General features: G+C 45.2%; 1 protein-coding gene across 4 annotated transcripts; it reads left to right on the plus strand.

Moving 5' to 3' along the window:
• Positions 1–10528: 10528 nt before the first annotated feature.
• On the plus strand, positions 10529–23627 carry INTS5 (integrator complex subunit 5). 4 transcript variants are annotated; one of them, XM_083165409.1, is made up of 4 exons: positions 10570–10662; positions 12959–13068; positions 15464–15548; positions 19201–23627. In XM_083165409.1, the coding sequence occupies exons 3-4, from the start codon at positions 15508–15510 to the stop codon at positions 21980–21982; spliced, it is 2823 nt and encodes a 940-aa protein (XP_083021535.1). In that variant the 5' UTR covers positions 10570–10662; positions 12959–13068; positions 15464–15507; the 3' UTR covers positions 21983–23627. The 4 variants fall into 4 exon arrangements, with proteins under 4 accessions (XP_083021534.1, XP_083021535.1, XP_083021536.1 ...); XM_083165408.1 differs by lacking the exon at positions 12959–13068 and having other exon boundaries at positions 10529–10662; XM_083165410.1 differs by lacking the exon at positions 12959–13068 and having other exon boundaries at positions 10595–10687.
• Positions 23628–24456: the final 829 nt, after the last annotated feature.

Raw genomic sequence — 24456 nt, forward strand, 5'->3', positions numbered from 1 at the left:
TTTTAACTACCAATGCTGGAGGACAGCGGTGACTTTGGAGATTGCTGCACAAGAGGAGCAGTCTCTGGTATAGTTTTTTTTTCTTCTATGGGCATTATTCAGATGTGGTTGGAACGGCTTTGTGTACTTTTAAACCTTTTGGCGCATGCACAAATTGATCCTGCAATGTAAGGAGCAGACAGGTTGCAGACGCATCAGTGATGCATAGCCTGCGGTTGTTTGTGGGGCGTGGAAGGGGAAGAAACAGCCTCTGTTTCCCAAAATGGGGGTGTATAGCCGCCAATTAGGGGGAGAGAAGAGGCCAGATTTTCTGGTCTCTGCAAGATGTAGCTTATGTGTCCACATGGTCTTTGCCAGAAGTCGATGGTGAGTGCTAGGTTGCAGGTCGGATCACTACTCCAGCAGAAGCTATTACAGCAATAACTCCCACCCTACATCCATTTTTTTCCTTCCCCAAACATGGAGCTAGAAAGTATTCACACCAGTGCCAGACCCAATTCAGCCTGTGCACAGAAATGCATCACACATCTCCCTAAAAAAAATGTTTTTGCAGGAAAAGGACTAAAAGGCAAAAAGGGATTTTTGTAAGAACTTACCATTCTAATCCCTTTCTCTGATCTCATCCCGGTGACACAGCTCAACCTTGGGATGTAGGAGGGGTCCAAAGGAGCCAGGCAACCATGCTAAAGTCTTGAGAGGCAGGCTCCTCCCTTCTGCATCCCAGTAATCTTCAGTTCAACTTCTAAAGCACACTAGGATACATTAATTCAGTACAACACCTGAACATATTAATATGCACAATCAACTTACATAACCATTAAACATGACAACACATGAAACGGTATTACTTACTGAGCGTAAAGGGAGGGATCTCTGTGTCACCGGGATGAGATCAGAGAAAGGGATTCGAACGGTAAATTCTTACAAAAATCCCTTTTTCTCTTTCACTCATCCCGGTGACACAGCTCAAAGTTGGGACGTTCAAGAGCCGGTCCTTTGGGAAGGTATGCTCAGGTTTGCAGTTCTCATCACTGCTCGCCCAAACGATGCATCCTCCGACGCGAACTCATGGAACCTGTAGAATTTTGTGAACAGAGGACCAAGTGGCAGACCTACATACTTGGTCTGCCGAAGCCCCATGGCGCACCACCCAAGAGGTAGCAACCGACCTGGTGGTATGAGCATTGATTCTGGAAGGTACTGGTCTACCCACTTTAGTGTAAGCATAAGCAATGACCAACCTCAACCACCGAGCAATGGTCTGCTTAGAAGCCGGCCACCCTCTTTTATGGACATCATACAAAACCAGTAAAAGATCCGATTTACGAACATCTTTCACTCTGTCCACATAGATGCGCAAACCACATCCAAATTTTTTAATTTGTCCTTATTGTGAACACCAGAATAACAATTTCCTGATTCAAATGAAAAGAAGAAACCACTTGTTGTTTATAGGGAGGTTTCAGCCGAGTAACCCCCTGTAAAAAAGTCTGAACCTCAGGCAATAAAGCCACTTTTTTTCTGAAAAAATATAGATAAAGCTGACAACTGTACTTTCAGAGACTGAAGACTCAGCCCAGAAGCAAATCTATCTTGTAAAAAAATCTAATAAACCTGGAAACCTTAAACCTGTTCGTGTGGACTTTTTGTCTCTCGCACCATGTAATGTTTGTTTTCCACACCCTGTAATAATTAGCAGCGGAAACAGGTTTCCTCGCACTAATCATGGTATGAATCACCTCCTCTGAAAATCCTTTCTTCAAAATGCAGGTTTCAAGAGCCACGCCGTCAAATTGAAGCGAGGAAGGTCCTGGTGTCGGACCTTGTCTGAGAAGATCTGTTCTGAGCGGTAGTCGCCACGACTGTGTCGACAATCTCAGAATGTTCAAATACCAGGATCTCTTTGGCCAGTCCGGAGCAATCAGAATGACACAAGCTCTCTGTGTTCCGCTTGAGCACCAGAGCAATCATAGGAGACGGAGGGAACACATGAGCCATCCTGAAATCCCAAGATATTGTCATGGCATCCACCGCCCACGCTAACGGGTCACTGGTCCTGGCACAAAACCTGGACACTTGGTATTTGTGTCTGGACGCCATCAAATCCAAGTCTGGCATTCCCCAAAGAACCACTATTTCCTGGAAAACTTCTGGATGTAAGGCCCATTCTCCTTCCAGGAGATTCTCTCTGCTGAAGAAGTCCGCTTCCACATTCCAAACTCCTGGAATAAATACAGCAGACAAGGCGGGAACATTGAAAATCTTGGTGACCTCTGCCATTGCCATCTTGCTGCGAGTACCCCCTTGATGGTTCAAGTAAGCCACAGTCGTGGCGTTGTCCGATTAAATGCGGATGGGTAAACCCTTCAACATTCTCTCCGCTTGTACTAGGACATTCCAAACCGCCCTCAGTTTTAGGACATTGAGCTGCAGAGAAGCTTCCTCCCTGGACCACAGGCCATGAAACCGTGAGCTCAGGACTACAGCTCCCCAGCCTGAGACTGGCATCAGTGGTAACCACCAGCCACTCCCACGACGGGAGAGAGCGCCCCATTTGGAGAGACTCCACATCGGTCCACCACAGTAAGGAAGTCCTTGTGTCTGTTGTCAGGAGAACCCTCTCTGTCTTCATGGTTTTGGGATTCCCCGGCAAACACGCCAGAATGTTCCATTGGAACAGCCTGGAGTGGAATCTGGCATACTGCAGCGTTTCGAACGTCGCCATCATTTTGCCCAGGAGTCTCGAGCAAAGCCACACCGATGGGCCTTGTGAGTGAAAAATGGTCCGAACTAGCAGGCAAATGTCCCTGGCTTTTGTCTCCGTAAGGAATACTCTGTGCAGATGACTGTCTAGGAGTACTCCCAAAAATGTTATTCTTTGTGTGGGACCAAGATTGTATTTCTGTAAATTCAGAATCTATCCATGGCTTTGCAAAAACTCAATAGCTATTGTCAGATTCCTCTGCAATTGTTCTGCCGACTCTGCTTTGAACAGTAGTTCGTCCAAATATGGAATTATCACAATTCCCTGAAGCCTGAGAGCAGCAGCCATTACTGCCATGATATTCGTAAACACCCTTAGAGCCGTTGCCAGCCCAAAGGGTAGAGCCCGAAACTGAAGGTGCAGATCGCCTATTGCGAAACGCAGCAAAGATTGATGTTCTTCGCAAATAGGAACATGCAAACAGGCATCTTAAATATCTATGGACTCCAGGAATTCTCCTGGTTCCAAGCTTAGGAGTACTGACATCAAAGACTCAATTTTGAAGTGATCCACCCATAAATGAAGGTTTAGGGCTTTCAAGTTTAGAATGGAACGGAAAGACTGATCCGGCTTGGGCACTAAGAACAGAATGGAGTAAAACCCCTCCTTTCTTTCCTCTCTCGTACTGGTACCGCCACACCCTTTTTGAGGAGAGATCTCGCCTCCCCCAAAAGGGCTCGTCTCAAGCGAGCCTCCTGGGGCAAAGACATTGGAAGAAATCTCCTTGGAGGAGTCCCTCTCAGGTTGATCCTGTATCCCTGGGAAACTACGTTGAGAACCCAGAGATCCTGATTTGACAGGGCCCACGCCTCCGATGCTGCAAAAGGCGACCCCCTACTTTGGCTCCAGAGCAGGGAGCCTCCAGCCCGTCATGCGGAGTGCTTCTCGTTTTTGGCAGCCTGCTTCCTTGAAAAGGCACCAAAACGGGATCTGGGATCTCTATCTTTCCCAGCGCTGAATCTCCCTCTTCCTGACGAACCTCTGGAAAAAGCACCCCCTCTAAAGGAGGGATGAAAGGACTGGAGATAAGCAGCGAACCTGGAAGAACCCTGTTTATTAGCAGACAAGGGTAAGAAAGTACTTTTACCCCCCCCCCCCCCCCCCTCGTAGCCTGTTTTATGACTGCTTCCAACTCAGAACCAAAGAGAAATTCCCCTTTAAAGTCCAGCGCCTCCAGAGATTTTTTAGAATCATTTTCAGCATCCCAAGATTTTAGCCATAAGGCCCGCCTGGCCGTCACTGAAGTGGCAGACACCTTGGAAGCCATCTTGACTCCCTCTTCCCTTGCAGCATTTTCATAACATATGAATAGATCTTGCGTTAATGCAAATTGAATGGATGCACATGAACATTGAATTTAAAATCAATATAAGGTGACCAGATCTCACGTGTATATGAATATCCCCATCCAGGGTGGAGGATGGAAGAAACCCGCACTGTCCACACTATATGGTAGTCCCAAAGATTGTGATGGAGTCCAGAGAAACGGCGATTTGTATTCCTGTGGGCTCACCGAGGGAGTGGCTGATGTTATGTGAGCCTACCTTCAACCTCGTGGCCAGGTATCCAGGTGGGTAGTTGAATTGAGCCGTAGACTTCCAATATTGTTAGGGAAGGATGGTGGTCAGACGATTGAGCAAGTAAAACCTCCAAAGTGTTTGTCCAGGATCTGGTGTCAGATGGCCAACGCGTTTCGCTGTCCAAACGTCAGCTTTGTCAAGGCCTTGACATGAATTTTTAATAATTGTTTTTTAATAAATTGTTATAACTTTTTGAAATCTGATTCACTCATCTTTGATTGTCAGCGGCGCTTTTTGTGTTGTTTTTGTTTCTATATTGCATGGGGACTGACCCTCCCCACCCAAGCAGCTGCTCCTAATTGAGGTAACAACTCCACCAAGCGCTCCCAAGAGTATACACAGTAGTGTCTGCTCATTTCTTTTGGTACACAATCTAAAGAAAAGGTGACTGCATACCTGCACTGTCTCTTAAACACTTCTAGTTGAGTGGCCTTGTCTCCCTCAGATAAATTTAAGGCTTGTCTAACTACGATGATCAAATCATCCACACCAGGGACAGAGACATCCTCATCTGTCTGATCCCATGCTATCTCTTCCACACATTCCCCTTATTCTCAGTGCACAGGAAGCTGACAGGACGTGCTTCTGTCAGCCCCTGCTGCGCTGTCAGTGTGAGGATTCCCAAAGAATACTCACACTGTGCCTGTCTAACTAGTGTAAAATTACACTGTGCCTGTCTAACTAAGTGTAAAATTAATTAATAAAAAAAAAAAAACACCCTAGCTATCTCTCTTTGTGGCTGCTCCAGCAGCCCTTAAGCATAGCACCCACTCCAGTGGGCACCTAAAACCAACTGAAGATTCCTGGGATGCAGAAGGGAGGAGCCTGCCTCTCAAGACTTTAGCATAGGTGCCTGGCTCCTTCGGACCCCTCCTACATCCCAAGGTTGAGCTGTGTCACCGGGATGAGTGAAAGAGAAAGACCATTTCTGCCTAAAGACAAACTAGGACGTGACCCAACTATTCAATTTTAAAATTAAATATAATTAACAGGCATAGGGACAAATGGTATTCACTCTTCGCATATCAAGTGCATTCAGGCCAAAATGCCAGGAAATTATTATAACATCCAACATACTGAGAGAGGACCTGATTCAGCTGTTAGCAAAGCAAAAAAAATACCACACAAATGGGCAAAACCCTGTTGCACTTCAGGTGGGGAAAATGTAGCAGAGAGATTTGGGTGGGGTGGGTTCAACTGAAATCTAACATGCAGATAAAAATAAAACTGTCTAACATCTGTGGGCTGCATGCAAAAGCCTTGGATCATGCTGCTCCGACAGGCCCTGCCTCCACTGGTCACCAATTACTACTTATTTGGTATTCGATTTGCATAATTAATGACTCCACAGGTATGGGTCATTGGTTGACTAAATTAAGGTCGACATACATTGGGTCGACCACTGAAGATCGACAGGCCTTAAGTTGACACATGAAAAAGCTCAATGGGGTCAAAAGGTCGACAATCATTAGGTCGACTTTGGGAAGGTCGACAGTCAAAAGGTTGATATGGATTTTTCCTTTTTTGTTTTGTCCCAAATGTTGACACAGTCAAGCTTTTTCATGTGTTGACCATCAGTGGTTGACCCAATATATGTCGAATTTAATAGTATACAGTATTACAACTCCACAAGATGCCATACCTGAGCAAGAAGAACACCATGACATTTATATTTCTCACACTGCTATTGTGGTTACTGAACATGAAAATATAGATCTACAGTTGTGTTTAAAATTATTCAACCCCCAATGCTGTAAAGGGGTTTAGGGACTATAGTGTACATTTGGAATTGTATTCAGAATGAAATCCTACAAGGACGTTTTAAAGAACCAAATGCAACTAAACTGACATCAATTGTTTATATAACACAGTAGTAAATGTGTATTTTGTGGTTTCTTCATTGCCACAATTATTCAACCCCTTAAAGACTACCACTCTGAAGAAGAGAGGTTAATTCTGGTGTTTTCAATTAGGTATTGAAAACACCTGTGGATGTCACCGAGCACCAATCAAGCATAATAAGCACCAATTAGGCAGCTTTAAAATGACTGTGATACTCAGCTCCTTCTAGACATTTACTGGTGTGGTTACAAACATGGTGAAGTCAAGAGAATGGTCCAGGAAGACAAGAGAAGAGGTGATTTGTCTTCACAGGAAGGGCAATGGCTATAAGAAGATTGCAAAGAAGTTAAACATACCAAGAGACACCATAGGAAGCATCATTCGCAAATTCAAGGCAAAGGGCACTATTGAAATGCTACCTGGTCGTGGAAGAAAGAAGATCCTGACTTCGACTGCTGTGCGCTACCTGAAGCGTAGAGTGGATAAAAGTCCCCGTGTGACTGCTGAGGAACTGAAAAAAGATTTGTCAGATGTGGGTATAGAAGTTTCAGCTCAGACAATAAGGCGCACACTGCGTAATGAAGGTCTCCATGCCAGAACCCCCAGGCGCACCCCCTTGCTGTCTCCCAAGAATAAGAAGAGTCGACTGCAGTATGCCAAAAGTCATGTGGGCAAACCACAAAAGTTGTGGGATAGTGTTCTGTGGACTGATGAAACAAAATTAGAACTGTTTGGGCCCATGGATCAACGCTATGTTTGGAGGAGGAAGAACAAGGCATATGACGAAAAGAACTTCTTGCCTACTGTGAAGCATGGCGGAGGGTCAATTATGCTTTGGGGCTGTTTTGCTTCTGCAGGTACAGGGAAGCTTCAGCGTGTACAAGGTACCATGAATTCTCTTCAGTACCAGGAGATATTGGATAAAAATGTGATGCAGTCCGTCACACACCTGAGGCTTGGGAGACGTTGGACCTTTCAACAGGACAATGATCCCAAGCATACCTCCAAGTCCACTAGAGCATGGTTGCAGAGGAAAGGCTGGAACATTTTGGAGTGGCCATCGCAGTCACCAGACTTAAATCCGATTGAGAACCTCTGGTGGGACTTAAAGAAAGCAGTTGCAGTGCGCAAGCCTAAGAATTTGACTGAACTGGAGGCTTTTGCCCATGAAGAATGGGCGAAGATACCCGTAGATCGCTGCAAGACACTTGTTTAAAAGCTGTTATAACTGTAAAAGGATGTTGTACTAAGTACTAAGATTGAATGTCACTTGGGGGTTGAATAAAAACTAATAATGATGTGAGCACAGAAAAGACATTTGTGGTTATTTCATTATAAACTTAAGTTTATATTTCTCTGACCTACAAGTGCCTCTTTCATGTAAATGTAAGCAAGATGACTGAATGATCAAAATCAATGTCAAACTGGCCAAAACATTCAATTTCAGTGGGGGTTGAATAATTTTGAAGACAACTGTATATAGAAATTCCACTTTCTATGAGACAAAGCACAAGGGCATAGTTCCTGAGCTAACAAAACAGGGTGTCAGAATGGAATCTATTTGTCATGTACATATCTGCCGGTAACCCTGCACATTGGACATAAGAACTATTTTTTTTTACATTTATTGTAAAAGCTAAAGGTGCATACAATGTGGGCATTCCCAATCGGTCAGAACGACCAATCGTTCCGTGTGGATGAATGATATTAATGTCGATGCACGTACCCGCCGCTTGTTAAGAGAGGTCTATGACCTTTCATGCATGCAGAAAGATCATAGACCAATATTTTGCAATGTGTTCAAATCGTTTCATGTGTATGCACGATAAACGATTTGGTAAAAGTTGATTGGCTCCCACTTCCCTCCACTATTGTTAAAGATAGATTGTTGACGTGTAATCTTTTGTACAATTGTTCACTATTTGACACCAAATCATTTGTCCAGGAGTTCTGAGGAAATCGTTAATGAAATTGGATCGTTTGCCAAATCGTTCCATGTTTATGCACCTTAAAACAAATGAGCCCACTAGCCTTTGGCCATAATATCAGACACTTAAGCTGACACAGAACGATTTAGCTGCGGTGCACACAGACTTAATAAATGAAATGTGTAGCAAACTTGACTCCAGAATAGGGATGCCAATCCTGGGGCATTTTTTCAATCCCGGATTTCAGGATTGAAAAATGCTCAATCCCGGGATTCTCGGGATCCCGGGATTGGCATCCCTAAAAGAAAAACATGCCCTGTCCACCCGTTTAATCGACATGGCGGGGGGGTGGACATGGGCGGGCGGGCATCGACAAGGGGTGGGCGGGCATCGACATGGGGGGTGGGCGGGCGGGCATCGACATGGGCGGGCGGGTGGACAGAGCAGCGCTGCGGGGGGTGCCTGCTGCAGCCCCGCAGATTACCTTACATAGGCGGGCTGGAGTGGGGCACATAGCGCTGCGGACGGTGAAGCTTGCAGGAGGGGAGGTCAGTGCGGCCGGAAGCAGTCACCTGTGATAGGCTGCTGTGGCCTGCGCAGCGTGACAGTCAGAGGTCACGCTGCGCAGGCCGCACGCCGGGGTCGGGAACAGCCGGGCAGCTTCTGAGCGGGTGCTCAGAAGCTGCTCGGCATTAGACTGCGCGTGCGCAGTCTAATCCCGAAATCCCGGGATTGGATACTCCAATCCCGGGATTGAAATCCCGGACATTTTGGGGCCAAATCCCGGGATCCCGCCGATCCCGATCCCGGGATTGGCCACCCTACTCCAGAATGAGTCCTCAGCCAGCATCTGGGTTACACAGACACAGTGCATTTCTCCATACACAGATATGTGGCAGTCCACCCCCTGGTGTACTCTTGTGCCCCCAAAGAGATTTTAATTGCAGCCAATGCTGCTCAGAGGAAAACCTCCTTTGCTTGTGGAAGCTGCAGGCTTCCACAAGCTGCAGCCCAGAGAGTAATGGGAGAAGAGGACAGCTTGTAGCTTGAACCTGGAAGCAGGCAGAATAGTGACCCTGCAGAGGGAGAGAGGAGGGGTGTGGTATAGTAGCCCGACAGTCGGGATTCCGACAGTCATTAGTCAGACGTCGGAATCCCGACTGCACAGCGTGGGGAGCGCAATGAAGCCCCTTGCGGGCTCGCTGCGCTCGCCACGCTGCGGGCACGGTGGCTAGCTGGGCTCGCCACCTATTTTATTCTCCCTCTATGGGGGTCGTGGACCCCCACGAGGGAGCAGTCGGGATTCCGACTGCTATATGACTTTTTAATCAAATTTATATCACCCATTGGTGGATAAGACTGAGCCCATTCACCAATAGTCTTTTTTTAAAGTAAATACTAAATGTGAATTAATTTGTATCTGTATATGTATGTATTGATTATATGTTATCTATTTTTATAATTCATCAGTAAACAAACAATTAATTATATACCGTCCTATATTGTTTCTTTGTCTTAAACAACCAGCGCCAGTACAAACCACATTCTTTTGACTGTCGGAATCCCGACTGTCGGGGAGCCGTCCGGCACCCGAGAGGAGAACAGTGCAGTACGGCATTCCAATGTTTGTCACCATTGAATGGTAAACATTTTGATGGTGTTACTTACAACGGTCACACCCGTTAATCAGCCACGGTGCAGTACTTCTCTACATGTGTGGCCACACTGAAGATGTTTCCACATGGGCCAATCAGATTTTTTTTTTTCTATTGAATTCTTTTGATCCGGTGGTGCCATCATTTGATTGTGGGCTTCCGGTGTCCGTCCCCAATACATAGGGGTAAATGTATGAAGCAGTGATAAGAGTGAAGAAATGTGCCAGTGGAGACGTTGCCATTGACAACCAATCATCATTGAAGTAACATTTATAATTTGCATACTCTAAAATTATAAAGTGCAGCTGAGTGGTTGCCATGGGAAACTTCTCCACGTCAGATGCCCACCATCAAATGATGGCTGGGTCTTTGCCAATGCCATCAAATCTTTTGATATGAAGGTAACTGACCATTGCATCAAAATAATTTTATACAAAAAAATAAATCATGATTTATGTATGTGCAAATAAGCTCTTTTTGAGCATGCTCAAAGATCTGCAGCATGGCTGGTTGGGAATGAAACTGGGGTCTGTATCATTGTAACATCATTAAACATATTGTAAAAAGAAAACATTGATGGTTTGTGTTTTTCGATTACGATGTCCATCGATAACCAGCACTCTGCTCTGTGTATTTTACACCCTATACACGCACACACTGACTGCTGGACTGGTGTCTCACAATACAAAATGCAGCTGAGGCTGAGCACATGCCTTCCTGACGTCACGGCTCATCCGAAGATTTCCGGCCCCTCAGCTTCTGAGCCAATCACAGTCTCGGGTTTCTCTCTCTTCCTCATTTGCTAGCGCTGCAGCTGTCAGCCAGTGGTGTAGCTTAGGCAGGGTCGTAGGTCAGAGCGGATCCAAGATGGCGGTGCAAGCGAGTAGGAGGAGGTGAGAGAGAGGGTCCGGTGTATAGGTAGATATATATATCTTACATTCAGCATGGCCATCGGGTGGGCAGGGCTCTGTGCTTTGCTCAGGGAATGTGGATACTCTACAGTACTAAGCAACTGTCTCTGCGGCGACATAGAGCCCTGTACATGCTCCTTTACTTGGCAACACCTGTACTGTAGGGTACATTGCCCCATGGGGACCGCTTTATCCTAGTTTTGGCTTTTTTCTTAGCGATGACATACTGTGGGGAGCTGTGTATAAGATCAGCAAATGCTTTGGGCATATACAGTAGCACAAACATCACTAGCCATATTAAGCCATGTATCATTGCAGTACCAGGGGTATGGGTGAAAACCGGACCAGGACAAAACCCCCGGACCGGACATCAAACTCTGCATTTTGGAGCTTGTAGTCCGGTCCGGGGGGTGTCCTGTCCGGGGGGCTGCCTGTCACACCTGTCACTAGGTAGTGGAGGAGGGGGAGAATAAAGCCTCCCTGTATGGTCCGGGCATGTAGCAAAAGCCGGACGGTCCGGACCACACGGGGAGGCTGTAATCTCCCCTCCCCCATGTCCCTGGTGATAGCTATCACAGGGACCCCCCCGGACAAGACACCCCCCGGACAGGACACCCCCCGGACCGGACCCTACAAGCTCCGGACTGCAGATTTTGATGTCCTGTCCGGCGGTCCGGAGTGTAGTTCGGTCCGGTTTTTACATAGTCCCCAGTATACCAGTGGCTGCTGATGGTGATACTAGTAGGAGTTACTGATGGTTTGTGACTGTAGCAGTAACCACATACAAAAATGTCAGTGCTAGCTTTCCTATTCATTCCATTCCCTACAAGCAAGCAGCACAAATAAGCAGGGTATTGACATACCTCCCAACATGACCCTCTCCAGGAGGGACAGAATGCTCTGTTCCTGGACTATCCTCTTCATTTATGACTGCCATCACCTGTGCGGAGACAGCTTTCTGATCAATTAACCTGTTCTAAACAGGTGATGGCAATTATAAATTAAGAGGAAAGTCCAGGATCACAGCATTTTGTCCCTCCTGGAGAGGGTCATGTTGGGAGGTATGTCTTGAGTGCTCTGCGGCATCATTGTCCTGTACACTGTGCAACACAATGTGCAAAAAATGGAACCTGACAGGCTGGGGGGTGTCCTATCCGGTGTGGCTGCCAGGGAGAGGAGGACGGAGAGAATAAAGAGGGACACTATTGGAACAGACACTTACAATACCATCCACCGTGAGTCAAGGTTGACTATACTCAGGGCCATTGCACACCTTTTTAATTACCATATTTTGTCTTTATTTTTTATAATGTGCTGTATATTAAATGTATTAATTGAAATTCACTGCACACCTTTTATTTAGCTCAGTATAACCCCCCCCCCCCCACACACACACACACACCTTTTATGATTGGCAATAGTAAAGTTTGCAGATGGCAGTGATAACGCATACTTATATATAAGTACTCATTAACCCTTAAATATAACGGCAAACGCTGAAATAATTGCACACTAACACAAACTTATAAAAAATGTATGACAAAGCTTTACTTGAAAAAAATAGCTTTATTACAGGTATTGCAAATGCAGACTAACACAAGAAACATGAAATTGATTAGCTAATACTTAAACAATAATTCTAAATCAAATCAAAATGGAAACCTATCAAGGACCGTGATCAGCCATTAAACCTCCTTCATAGCTACCTCTAGCCCCTGTGCTTGCCTATTCTTCCTCAACTGCCTGCCCCTTCCTGCTCTAACTCCTGATGTTTAAACCTTAGTCACATTAATTAATTACTCGGAAGCATTGAGTCTTATTGGCAAGCTTTGCTTTCAATCATGATGTCATCATTCACCCAACACCCACCTTACTTGTTACTAGGGAAAGATTCAGTGGCCTTGGGGTCTACGCATGCGTGGCCTTATCAAATGTTTTCTCATCTTGTAGAGACTAGCTGGCTTTCCTTGCTCCACTATAATGTCAACATTGCATTCTTAAACTTATAAAACCAAAAACAATTTTCTATAAGATATCACTTTTCCAGCACTGTTCTGAATCTTCAGTTATTTTATAATGTTTTTATGCCAGTCATAATTGACAAAATGGTTGCTGCTTCTGACAAACACCTGCTTATCGCAAAGGGTAGGCCTCATCCGCCGTGACTAGTACCTTGTGCAACAAGCTAATGCCATCTGCAGCAATAATAACAGTATTTAAGAAAACAAAGTGTAATAAAAGCATAGAATTATTGATGCTTTCATTTCTGTTTTAACAGCAGCAAGGCACCATACCCGAAGCATGGCGAGTGAACGCATTACACTAATTGGTGGTTCATTTTCGACATTGAAACATAAAACTTAAATGCTTATTGTCAACCTATTGACGGTATGCCTATACACTGTAGTAATTTACATCCACACCTATTGCGTAGACTACTGCTGGGTACACACCAGGACGATCATGCGACAATGTTGAAACTATTTCCTTTTGAAATAGCACGATGGATTGGAATGCACGATCTGCACCCAGTCAAAGGAAGATTGACAAATCCTTACTGCAGCAGGTAAAATCTCAATCCGCCCCTACGACTGGCGTGGGCGCCCATGTGATCAGGAATCGTACTGAAAACAGGTACGATTCTGCCCTTTTTTTCATCCAAACGGTCAACTGAGTTCATTGTCGATGAATTGAACTCAGATCGTCCTGGTGTGTACCATACAAAAGTGTTGGGATCATTGGCATCTTGAAAGACAGGGTTCTTTCCTGGGAGGTGAAAATGGCAACATTTAGGGGGTTATTCAATGTATCCTGATATTTCTGACAGTCGGAAATATTGGCACACATCTATGCACTGCAGCCTTTTCTGACCACATTGAAGCATGTCAGGGGTGGTCCCCCTCATTAGGGATGGTCATTGTATAGAAGACTTAAAGCATGGGTCTACAAACTGTGGCCCTCCAGATGTTGTGAAACTACAAATCCCAGCATGCCTTGCCACCGTTTTAACACTCCCTTATAGCAAAACTGTGGCAAGGCATGCTGGGATTTGTAGTTTCACAACATCTGGAGTGCCGCAGTTTGAAGACCCATGATGCATTAAATGCATTAAAGCTGTTTAATATACAGTTCAAGTTAATGCATTTGAGCAAAATGTTATATTTATGGAATTTTGGGGGTATTCAATTAGTTCACTTTACACATAAGCAGGAAAAATCAGACCCCCCAACTATTCAATTGCAGAAGTTTTCTCTGCTATTTAAGGCATTTTTCGCTACTGCCTTTCCACTTATTTTTTGAGCGAAAAGTCATTGGCGTAAAATGACACAAAAAACATGAGCCATTTTGCCGGCAGTTTGGCAAAAACATGTGGATCGCCAGGAAATTCAGCTATTACAAAATCTTTTGCCCACTTAGGCCTGTGGGCTACTCAAAGCAGATTAAGCTGCCAGAGGATTTTCTTGGGAACTTCCCCGGCAATAACCGCCATGCATGTGCGGTCATCTGGTCAGCACTGAGAGAACGTGCAGTAACTGGCTTGTACCTGTGAATGCTCCATCAAACATCCCTCTGTACAGGTGCCCATACATGGTACAATTTAACAGGTGCGATGCGTACTCTCTCGCACATCACAATGCTGCACATACATACTTTTTGTACTAGATGTCTAGTCAAAATTGCATACCATAATTATACCATGTATGGGCACCTTAAGAATCTCATATTGCAATGCAATTTTGGGCAATAATAATGCACTCAGATCGAATTGCATATTTAAATATCGACAAATGGACTTAATAGTGTTTTTATGTGGAAAAAATGCGGTAGGTTAGTGTAACTTGACTATTATTTGTTGTGGAACTACAAGTTCCAGAATATACCGTAATCCAAAGATCTTGGTGCAGCTTTATTCGGTGTATATTGCCCACTCTCATTCATATGAAGAGTATTGGGATTATTCCCATCAGTGTGCTGTGTCCCCAATATATAATATCTGTAGTAGAGTGTATTACCAGTCTGGTAGGACACTTGTATTTATATACAGCGGCTCTCATTCTGCGACTCGTAGGTTGGTTTCACACACTCTGGCTCCTGCCGGATGGTGAAATCCCGCACGGCCAGGGAGCCGTGCCGCAAACAGTAGTTTATCATGGAGGGGATGGCCACAGCCCGGCAGCCGTCCCTTCCAGTGGTGGGATCCAGCTGCAACCGTGCGGCCGGGCCGTGGCCGTCCCGTGTGAATGGACACAATAGTGTCCATTCACAACTAATGTGTGCGGCACGGCTCCCTGGCCGTGCGGGATTTGACCGTCCGGCAGCAGCCGGAGTGTGTGAAACCAGCCTTATACTGCTTTCACATTGCAGAAATGGGTAATGACACGGTATTCTTAAATGGGACTTTAAAACGGGTCTGAGCCTTGAGACCTTTCACATTGCAGGTGAAAACCGTTTTAAAAATCATTTAATACCATTCAAACATTCAACCCGTTTAACCCCCAAGCCATTGAAATAGAGCTGTTCAAACTGCCAAAAAAACGGCTTTAAAACGTGTAGGACTCTGCTTTTTAACCGTGTTGAAATACCGGTTAATTTTAACCGGTAAATCAACTCTGGCACTTTCACATTGCAGCCTTAAACGTTTTAAAATGGAAAAAAAAACGGCAATACACCGTTTTAAAAGTGCGATGTGAACGGGGTATAAGATATCAGACTGTCCTTGGAATATATTCACCGTGTAGTCGAATGAACAATTTTATTGTGTATTCTTTTTTTGTTACCTCAGGTGATGCTTCTATATGACCCAGTTTCTTTGTGAAACCTGTCCTCATGATTTCTTCCCAGCCACCGGGGGTCAGTCCCCAGCTCAGGTATTGTACTTTCTATATTATAATTCTAGGGATCATATTTACTACTGCAGGGGTTATAGTAAAGTACTCAAAATATTTTATTTAGGAGTCCATTCAAATAGGTGGTGGTGGGGAAAGGAATGCTGGGGTGACGCCATTGGAGCACTGGCAACAGTACACTTCCTCATTCAACTTTCTGTCACAAAATGCATTTTTTTATCTTTCCTAATTGAGTTGATCCCTTAGTGCAGGGCTGGGCAACACCGGCCCTCCAGATGTTGATGAACTACACATCCCAGCATGCCTTGCATCAGTTTCAGTATGGCCACATAGCAAAACTAATGCAAAGCATCCTGGGATGTGTAGTTCATTAACATCTGGAGGGCCGGTGTTGCCCAGCCCTGCCTTAGTGTGATTAAAGGTAAAACTTTATCTAGTTGCCAAACACAGGGCCTAACTTTAAATCTCAAATTGTGGATTGTAGTTACTCAGGATCATTTTACCCAAAACTAAAAAGTAGATTTGTTGCATTATATGGCATACCTGGCAAGTCCCAGGTACCCACTACCACTGATCACTCTTAAACCTGATTGCTGGCAGCGTGATTTTGGTGTAGAAAGCATAGTTGACCAGAGTTAGGGGTGATTCAGGTTGGTTTGCAAAAGCAAACTCCTTCTTTAATGGACAAAACCATGTGCACTGCAGGTGGGGCTGATGTAACATGTGCAGAGAGTTACATTTGGGTTATTTGAGTTATTTTGTTTCTGTGTAGAGTAAATAATGTCTGCTTTTTGTTTACACTGTCATTTAGATTTCAGTTTGAACACACCCTACCCAAATGTAACTCTCTCTGCACATGTTACATCTGCCCCACCTGCAGTGCAACATGGTTTTTCCATTAAAGAAGGAGTTTGTTTTTGCAAATGAACCTGAATGACCCCCTTAATGAGCAGAGGCATGAACGCTAGTCCCAGGTATGTAGTTTGTTGGGACTAGGTTTACTGTACTTGCACCTTTCCACCTCTGATGGAGTTTTCTGTTTCAGATAAGATTATCCACTAATTACAATTTACATATTATTAGCCAGTTTTTTTTTTTTTAATTTTATTAGATTTTCCAAAGAAATATACATGGGAGCTCATACTAGACATAGTAAATCTTCCATTTAGGGCAAGCATTCCCAACCACGGTCCTCAAGTCACACCAACAGTGCAGGTTTTGTAGATATCCAGGCTTGAGCACAGGTGACTTATTTAGTATCTGAGGGATTCTGATTAATCCATCTGTGCTGAAGCCTGGATATCACTAAAACCTGCACTGTTGGTGTGCCTTGAGGACCGTGGTTGGGAATGCCTGATTTAGGGTATAAAATAAATAAAAGAAGGATTTCATATTAAACCTGTGTAAAATATATTCATATACCCAGCTATTGTGTGATTTTCTTCGTTTATAGCTAGTAGCTGTCAAAAAGTTAAATACAAATCAAATACAGAAATTGAACAAGAATTAAATATTCAAAGAATTAAAGATTAGGTCCATGGTGTCTAAATTTTGGGGTATATGCGAATGCATACACACACATACACAGATGATCATATTTAAAATCTGAGATATAACAATCCTACCTGATTATCTATCTAGTAGTCTTTTAGGATCCGATACGTAATCCCGGCGGTCGGAATCCCGACACTGGAATCCCGACCGCCGAAATCCCGACATGGGGGGGACGTGGATCGCCCCCCCTTGCGGGCTCGCTGCGCTCGCCCAGCAGCGGGCCCGGTGCCTCGCTACGCTCGGCACGCTATTTTATTCTCCCTCTATGGGTGTCGTGGACACCCACGGAGGGAGAAAGTTTCGGGATTCTGAACGCCGGGATCCCGACCGCCGGCAAATTGACCGCATCCCATCTTTTATAATCAGTCTTTATTACTGGCTAGTTGTCTGTGTAAATACCATGTGGTATTTTTGAAACCTTTCCATGATATAGTGTAATTGTATCCAATGATTTAATAAATGTTCCCTTCTTAGCGTAAAGGTTTTTCTACTTCTTTTTCAATATCTGCTAAGATGTCAATGTCTCTTAAAGTGCATAATTTCCCCCCCAAAAAATTTATTAAGAAAATTTTGCTAATTTCTTCCATTTAATATTTGGGTACTTATGTAGTATCTGGGCTGCCGATTTTTTGATTGTATGCCTTAAGTTAAGGCATACAATCAGATGCGATGCGATGCGATATCGCATCGCATCGCATGCGACCATCGGATGCGATGACCCGATTTTTCCATAGGAATCAATGTTAAAATGGACTGAGTCCATTTTAACATGGAATTCAATGGGAAAAAGGGGTCCTTTTCATACCCCTACTATCCAAGTGGGCATGAAGTTGGATATAAACCTGTGGCGAGCGTAGCGAGGCGAGCCCCGCGAGGGGCCGGTATTCTGTGTCCCCTCGCGGGGCTCGCTACGCTCGCCACGCTTCGGGCTCGGTGGCTCGCTACGCTCGCCACAGGTTTATATCCAACTCCATGCCCACTTGGATAGTAGGGGTATGAAAAGGACCCCTTTTTCCCATTGAATTCCATGTTAAAATGGACTCAGTCCATTTTAACATTGATTCCTATGGAAAAATCGGGTCATCGCATCGCATCGATGGTCGCATGCGATGCGATGTGCCCGATTCGACCCGATTTAGAAATCGGCAGCCCAGATACTACATAAGTACCAATATTTGTTTGTTATGCAGTTATGGGCAGTATCCTATTAGGGACGACCCTTGACCAATATAAATGCCCTTATAGTGCAAAATTTGACCGATGGTCATTATCACGCTATTCAATTTTAAACTGTTTAATAAAATAAGAAAAGGCGCATGACTGATAACAAATGAGATCCAGTTCTCCATCCCATGTGTTTTCGCGGCACAGACAGCTGCTTATCGCAGATTATGCTTCGGGTAACTGAGATAACCCAAAGCGTTATCCCTGATAAGTGCCTCGTAATTGAATAGCCCTGTGCCAAACCATTAGCTACAGAAAATTACTGCAGCTAATTGGATACCAACCTATGTGGTGAATGGCTTTTTTTCAATCATATATATCTAAAGCCAAGTAACCTGTTTATTTGCTGATTTATAAATAGCTACATTGGTATCACGCACTTTTGTTGAATCAGGATTATATTAAACTACAGGTTGAGTATCCCTTATCTGAAGTGCTCGGGACCACAAACATTTTGGATAAGGGTATTTTTTCGATTTTGGAATATATATTTTTTTCCATACTTACCTGGTCCCCTGGGGGTGCCCCAATGGTCCCCCAAAATCCACAGTGTCCCCCGGCGGCCTTCAGGGTCCCCTTCAGTGGCATCTACAGTACCAGGGGTGTTTTGCGCCGGTGACATCACCAGTGCACTCGCGCAATGCACCCATGGGACCGGAGATGCCGCTGAAGAGGATCCCGGAGGCTGCCGTGGACATGGGGGACGAGGTAAGTATGAAAAAAAGGGGTGGGGAGAACTCCAAATATTCTGAAAAACCACGGTTTTCGGAATATTTCCGTTTTTGGAATACACGGATAAGGGAGACCCGACCTGTACTGTATACAAATGTTACCATGATTTAAGACTACTCCAGTTAATAACCACTTTCTTGGTTCCCTGTTTTTCCTATCACAGCCCACAGGAGCTCTCCCTTCAGATCAAGTCATTCTTAAGCGGCTCAGATCCCCAGCACGGACAGAAATTAAGCCCTCGCGATCATGCTCGCTGTTCCTTGTTACTATTGCGCTGCCTTCCTCCTGCACGCCATGCTGTACTGGAACACCTGCGCTCTGTTTTTCATGACAGCGTCTCTTCTTTCTTAAGTGAAAGAGGCTCTCAAGATTCCCTCCCACAGTCCTCATCCTCTCAACACCGGGGACCGCCACCCCCATCCACTCCTGGCCTGGATGAAGTGACACAGGAAGTGCAGAAGGTGCTAGAGGAGTTTATTAGGCTGAACCCTACTGCTTGGGCACCTCTCATCTCTAGCTGGTCTATTGAGCTTATGGGGCAGTTGAGCAGCAAACATGCAAACAGACAGGGAATGCCACACTCTGCAAGCCTTAATGAACTGTTGCAACTATGGATGTCCTGTGGTGCTACACGCGTTCTTATGGACATCTATACACATTGTCTGTCTACTATGATTGACAGCTGCCCAGATGCCTGTGTGGATGCTTTGCTAGATACGTCAGTACAACACTCTCCACACTTTGACTGGGTGGTCGCTCACATTGGGAATTCTTTTCCAAGCACCATAATTAGCAGAGTGTTGTCTTGTGGCCTGAAGGATTTCTGTGCACACAGCTCACCTGCCGAGACGCCTGAGAAGCGAGTGCCAAAGTTAGGCTCGGTAGTGGGCATTCTAGGGCATTTAAGCTCACGGCACGGAAACAGCATTCGTCAGGAGATCCTTAGGATGTTTCATGAAAGCTTGCGGCCTGGGAGCAAGCAGCAGAGGGCGACACTGCCTTATCTCTTGCAACTTGCTGCTCTATCTCCATCCTTGTTGGGGACTGTTTGCCAAGACTTGGTGGATTCTTTGAAGCCCTCCACATTAGCCCAACTGCAGCAGCACTGTTCTACGCTTCCTAGAGAAGAACTGGAGAACATGCTGAACTTGTGCGTGCATCTGGCATGCCAGACTTCCACAGGCGCCCCACGGCTCCTGCGATTTCTTCTGGATACAGCGATGCCTGCTTCTGTCATAACCACACCAGGCCTAGCAGTGCATGACACTGTGAGGGAAGCCTGTGACCGCATTGTGAGGCTTATGCTACTCAGTTTTCAGAAACAAGTGTACGGACGGACAGGGGTGAGAGGACCTTCTGATGCCCAACCGCGAGCTGTGCCTTTCTTGGATGCCATGAGAGGAAATCTGAAAGAGCTGTGCGCCGAAATGCTGCGTTTAGAAAGGAAACGCCACCTATGGCTTCATCAACTACTGGGCCTGTTATGTATATATAGCAGCCCCTCATGTGCCCCAGAAGCACTGTGCCTTTTACTCACCCTGGCTAAGAGTTCTGAGGAGCTTGGCCTAGCAGTCCAACTTCATGCTGTCCTCTCATCCTCTATGCAAGGTTTAGCTCAAGCAGCTGTAGCCCGATGTGTAGCTCAGATTCATGCAGGCTCCCTTACAGACCAGCGAGCACTTCAGCTTCTCCAAAATCTAGCACTAGTGGTTCAGAGTGAAGAAGGGGGGATGGGGAGGGAAGTAGGGGCGGCGCTATCTGAACACTTATCCGATTTTGGTCATCTGCTACTACACAGCAACCGTGGAGTGAGCGAGGCTGCCTGTCTACTTCTGTGCTGCTGTCCCTTGCCACCGTCTTTACCCCCAGCCCAGCTCCACCTCCTTATCCGCTCATCCTCTTACCTACTGTTTCGGTCAATGCACATACGCAGCAGTTCGGGGATAAGCAATGCCTCCTGGCTACTCGTGCAGCTCTGCAAAGTATCTTCTGCTGGTAGGAAAGCAGTGCTGCACCAGCTAGTGGAAGGGGCTCTGCATCAAGGAAATGCAGGACTATTTGGAGGGCAAAGCTCCGTTGCTGTGTCTGAAAAATTAGATGGAGTGGCGGCTTCGCTTCTGGAGAATAACAGCCATCTTGGCTCTACTGTAGACTTTTCAGGAAGTGTGTGGTCTGTTTTCCATGCAGGAGTAATTGGATCAGGGCTAAAACCAGAAGAGAAAAGCACACAGAGCGGGCAGGAAGAATGTGCAGAAAACACTCAAAGCCTGCTTTCTCTATTATGCTGCTGCTGCTGTGCCAGAAAAGATGATGGTGATGGACAGCTGGCTACATTAGACCCTGAGGCAGCCAAGACACTGGCAGTAACCATAACTGAATGTGCGTGCCCTGATGTGACCAACAGTGAGTTGGCGTGGCCTCCTGAAGAGCATGCGCGCACCACAGTACAAAGAGACTTACTCATCTATAGCTGCTTCCGTAAAAATCCTTTACTTTTCCAACTCCTCCATCTTGTGGCACAGGGTCGTCCTGCCCTCTGCTATTGTTCGGTGCTGCTCAGAGGTCTTCTTGCTACACTGTTGGCACACTGGGAGGCATCCCGTGAAATGTCCTCTGTAGATTCAACATGGCATCTGATGGCTTCTTGTGAGTTAGTGTCCTGCATGGGCGAGGGACAGCTGCTTCCACCAGCACTCACAAACATGCATGAGATGCTCTCCCTCCTTGCACCATATGAGGTCCGCTTGCTTCTCCTGAGTGTCTGGGAATTTGTTAGAGAAAATGGTCCTTTCCCCCAGAGATTTGTATTTCGGGCAGAAAAGGGGACATTTAGCAGAGATTTCGCTCGAGAGGGAGACCCGGCCAAATACATGGGGATTGTTCACAGTGTTTTACATCGCAACATTGACCGCCTCGGGCTGCTCTCTGGGAGGTTCCAATTATAACTGCCTCAGGCTGCTCTTGCAGATTCGTATTATGACCACCTCGGGCTGCTCTCTGGGCGGTTCCAATTATAACCGCCTCAGGCTGCTCTTGCAGATTCGTATTATGACCACCTCGGACTGCTCTCTGGGAGGTTCCCGTAATGCTGTACAGTAGCACACAACTGCCTATATTATTCCAACGGAAATGTGCATATATGTTTCTGTGTCATTTAAATTAAAATACACATTCATCATATAACCAGACTTTGGGTAGATCTAAATAGCCTGCGAGCAGCTGGTGGTGCTGAACTCTGTGCGAGTCTGGCCAGAATTTTAAAGCAGCAATCATTTGCATGGCAAACAGGGTTGGTTTTGCCATGAAAACTAGTGCTGCTTTAAAAATCCGGGCAGCTTCGCACGAAGTTCCGTAGCACCTGCTTCTCACAGGCTATTACATTTTACCCCATATGAAAAAAAAGAGAGGAAAAAAAAAAAATGTGATTCAGAACTGGATGTAGTTGCAGTGGGTGACTTTTGTTACAGCCACTTCTGTATTCGATATGGCTGTAAGTATCCGTGCAGCTCCTTCTTTAAACAGTTGCTGACACCCATACACCAGCAACTGTTGGGCACCTCTCCAGTTACATGGAGCTCCATGCAATTTCAATTGGTATCTCCCACCTGTAACAATTGGAACATATTGCTGATAGACTTCACTCCCCATAATATTGTTTTATAAGTGAGCTAGAACAGACATATTAGTGCATATTTAGCTCTGATGTTCTGTTAAGTATGCTATGTAAATTAGTGTATGGTAAATATTTCTATTGCACTCACAGTTGCAACAAATTGATGTAACTGACTGACTAGTGCCTATTTCACCTTTATTAGCAAAGCAAATTAAGCACACAACTGAGCAAAGCTATGTTGCACTGCAGGTGGGGCAGATGTAACTTGCAAACGGATGGAGTCGAAATACCGATGCCGGAATCCCGACCGCTGCAATGCCGGCACTTTCTCCCTCTTTCTCTAGAGGGAGAATAAAATAGTGTGCCGAGGGCAGCGAGCCAACAAGGGGGGGCGATCCACGGCCCCCCCTTGTCGGCATTTCGGCGGTCTGGATTCCGGCATTGGTATTTCGACCGCCGGGATTTCGTACTGAATCCATTGCAGACATATTTAATTTGTGTGTTTTTAGTTTGTCTCTGTGCCGGGTAAATACTGGCTGCTTTATTTTTACACTGCAATAAAGATTTCAGTTTGAACACACCCCATCTAAATCTAACTTTCTCTGCACATGTTACATCTACCCCACCTGCAGTGCACATGGTTTTGCCCAGTTGTGGGATTTTGCTATGCTAACAAACCTGAATCAAGACCTTTAGAACAGCTGTGTCATATGTTCTAGATGCAGCCCATCTGTTTCATGGTTTTGTTTAAAGCTAACCTGAAAGTACAATTATTACACGTAAAATCTCAAGAAATGAAGCCAGAAGGCTTTTTTTTTTTTTTTTAAATACAGGTTCTAGAAGCGTTAATAGTTAAATCAATAAATGTTATGATCTTTGGGGACAACAGTGAAAGTTTTCCTTTAAAAATAGTTGTTAACAATGTTGGTTGTTCGCTTTCAATGTCTAATCTGCAATAAAAGATGACAGATTGATAACCGTGCTATAAGCCTTGTCTCCGGTACACAGTGATAAGTGGTTTGTCCAGCATTTAGGGCAAACTGTATGTTCGATACAATCAGCGGTATAACTGCAGATCCATACATCACACAGCATGAGCCACAGTCCCAAACATTACATGTTTCTTATTTTCATAATGCTCAACCTAGATAATATCAGGGGGCATACACACAGGACAATTGTGTGCTAAGGGATCTAGCCCTGGCGCTTTGACTAGGTATGTAGTGTATGCACTAAATATCAGCTGTGATGGCGACACGTGGGACTGTGTATCGTTATGGCCTGTACGCATGGACCGATTTGTGCTTCATTTCTAAGTGATCTAGATAGATCGCTTAGGAAAGAGCTATGATTTCCATACATATATTAATTTGCTTATGGATAGTATAATAAGTTGCTTGTATAGTCTGCCTCCACTCTGCTGGCCTCCTCAGCATGCCTGTTTTCAGGGGTTCTCAGAGATCAGCGAGTATGTTGTGGACTTGCTTATATCTATACACTACTAAATTATTATCGCTCTCAATAATTAAAATGAAATGACTATAAACTGATGCTCTGACTTTCAGGGTAAATGCAACATATGGACACAGAATAAAAACCCATGGTACTTCTGTTAATTGGGCGCCCACTGTAGTTAGTACGCTCATACCCCCACTATCCATGTCGGCATGGTGTTGATTTTATATAGTGTGGCGAGCCCGAAGCGTAGCGATCCCCGTGAGGGGACACGGAAAACTAAGCAAATAGCTTAGTGGGCGCCCAACTAACATATAAGTACCAAACCCACTAATAGTGTTCTCGTAGGAA

The sequence above is a fragment of the Crinia signifera genome, chromosome 11 (genome assembly GCF_055691185.1).
Source record: "Crinia signifera chromosome 11, ASM5569118v1, whole genome shotgun sequence".
In the NCBI taxonomy this organism is placed as follows: Eukaryota; Metazoa; Chordata; class Amphibia; order Anura; family Myobatrachidae; genus Crinia; species Crinia signifera.

Coding starts and splice junctions, on each gene's coding strand:
- INTS5 (XM_083165408.1), top strand. CDS start 15,508: ATGATTTCTTCCCAGCCACCGGGGGTCAGTCCCCAGCTCAG. Junction 15,549..19,200: donor GGGGTCAGTCCCCAGCTCAG/GTATTGTACTTT, acceptor TTCCTATCACAG/CCCACAGGAGCTCTCCCTTC.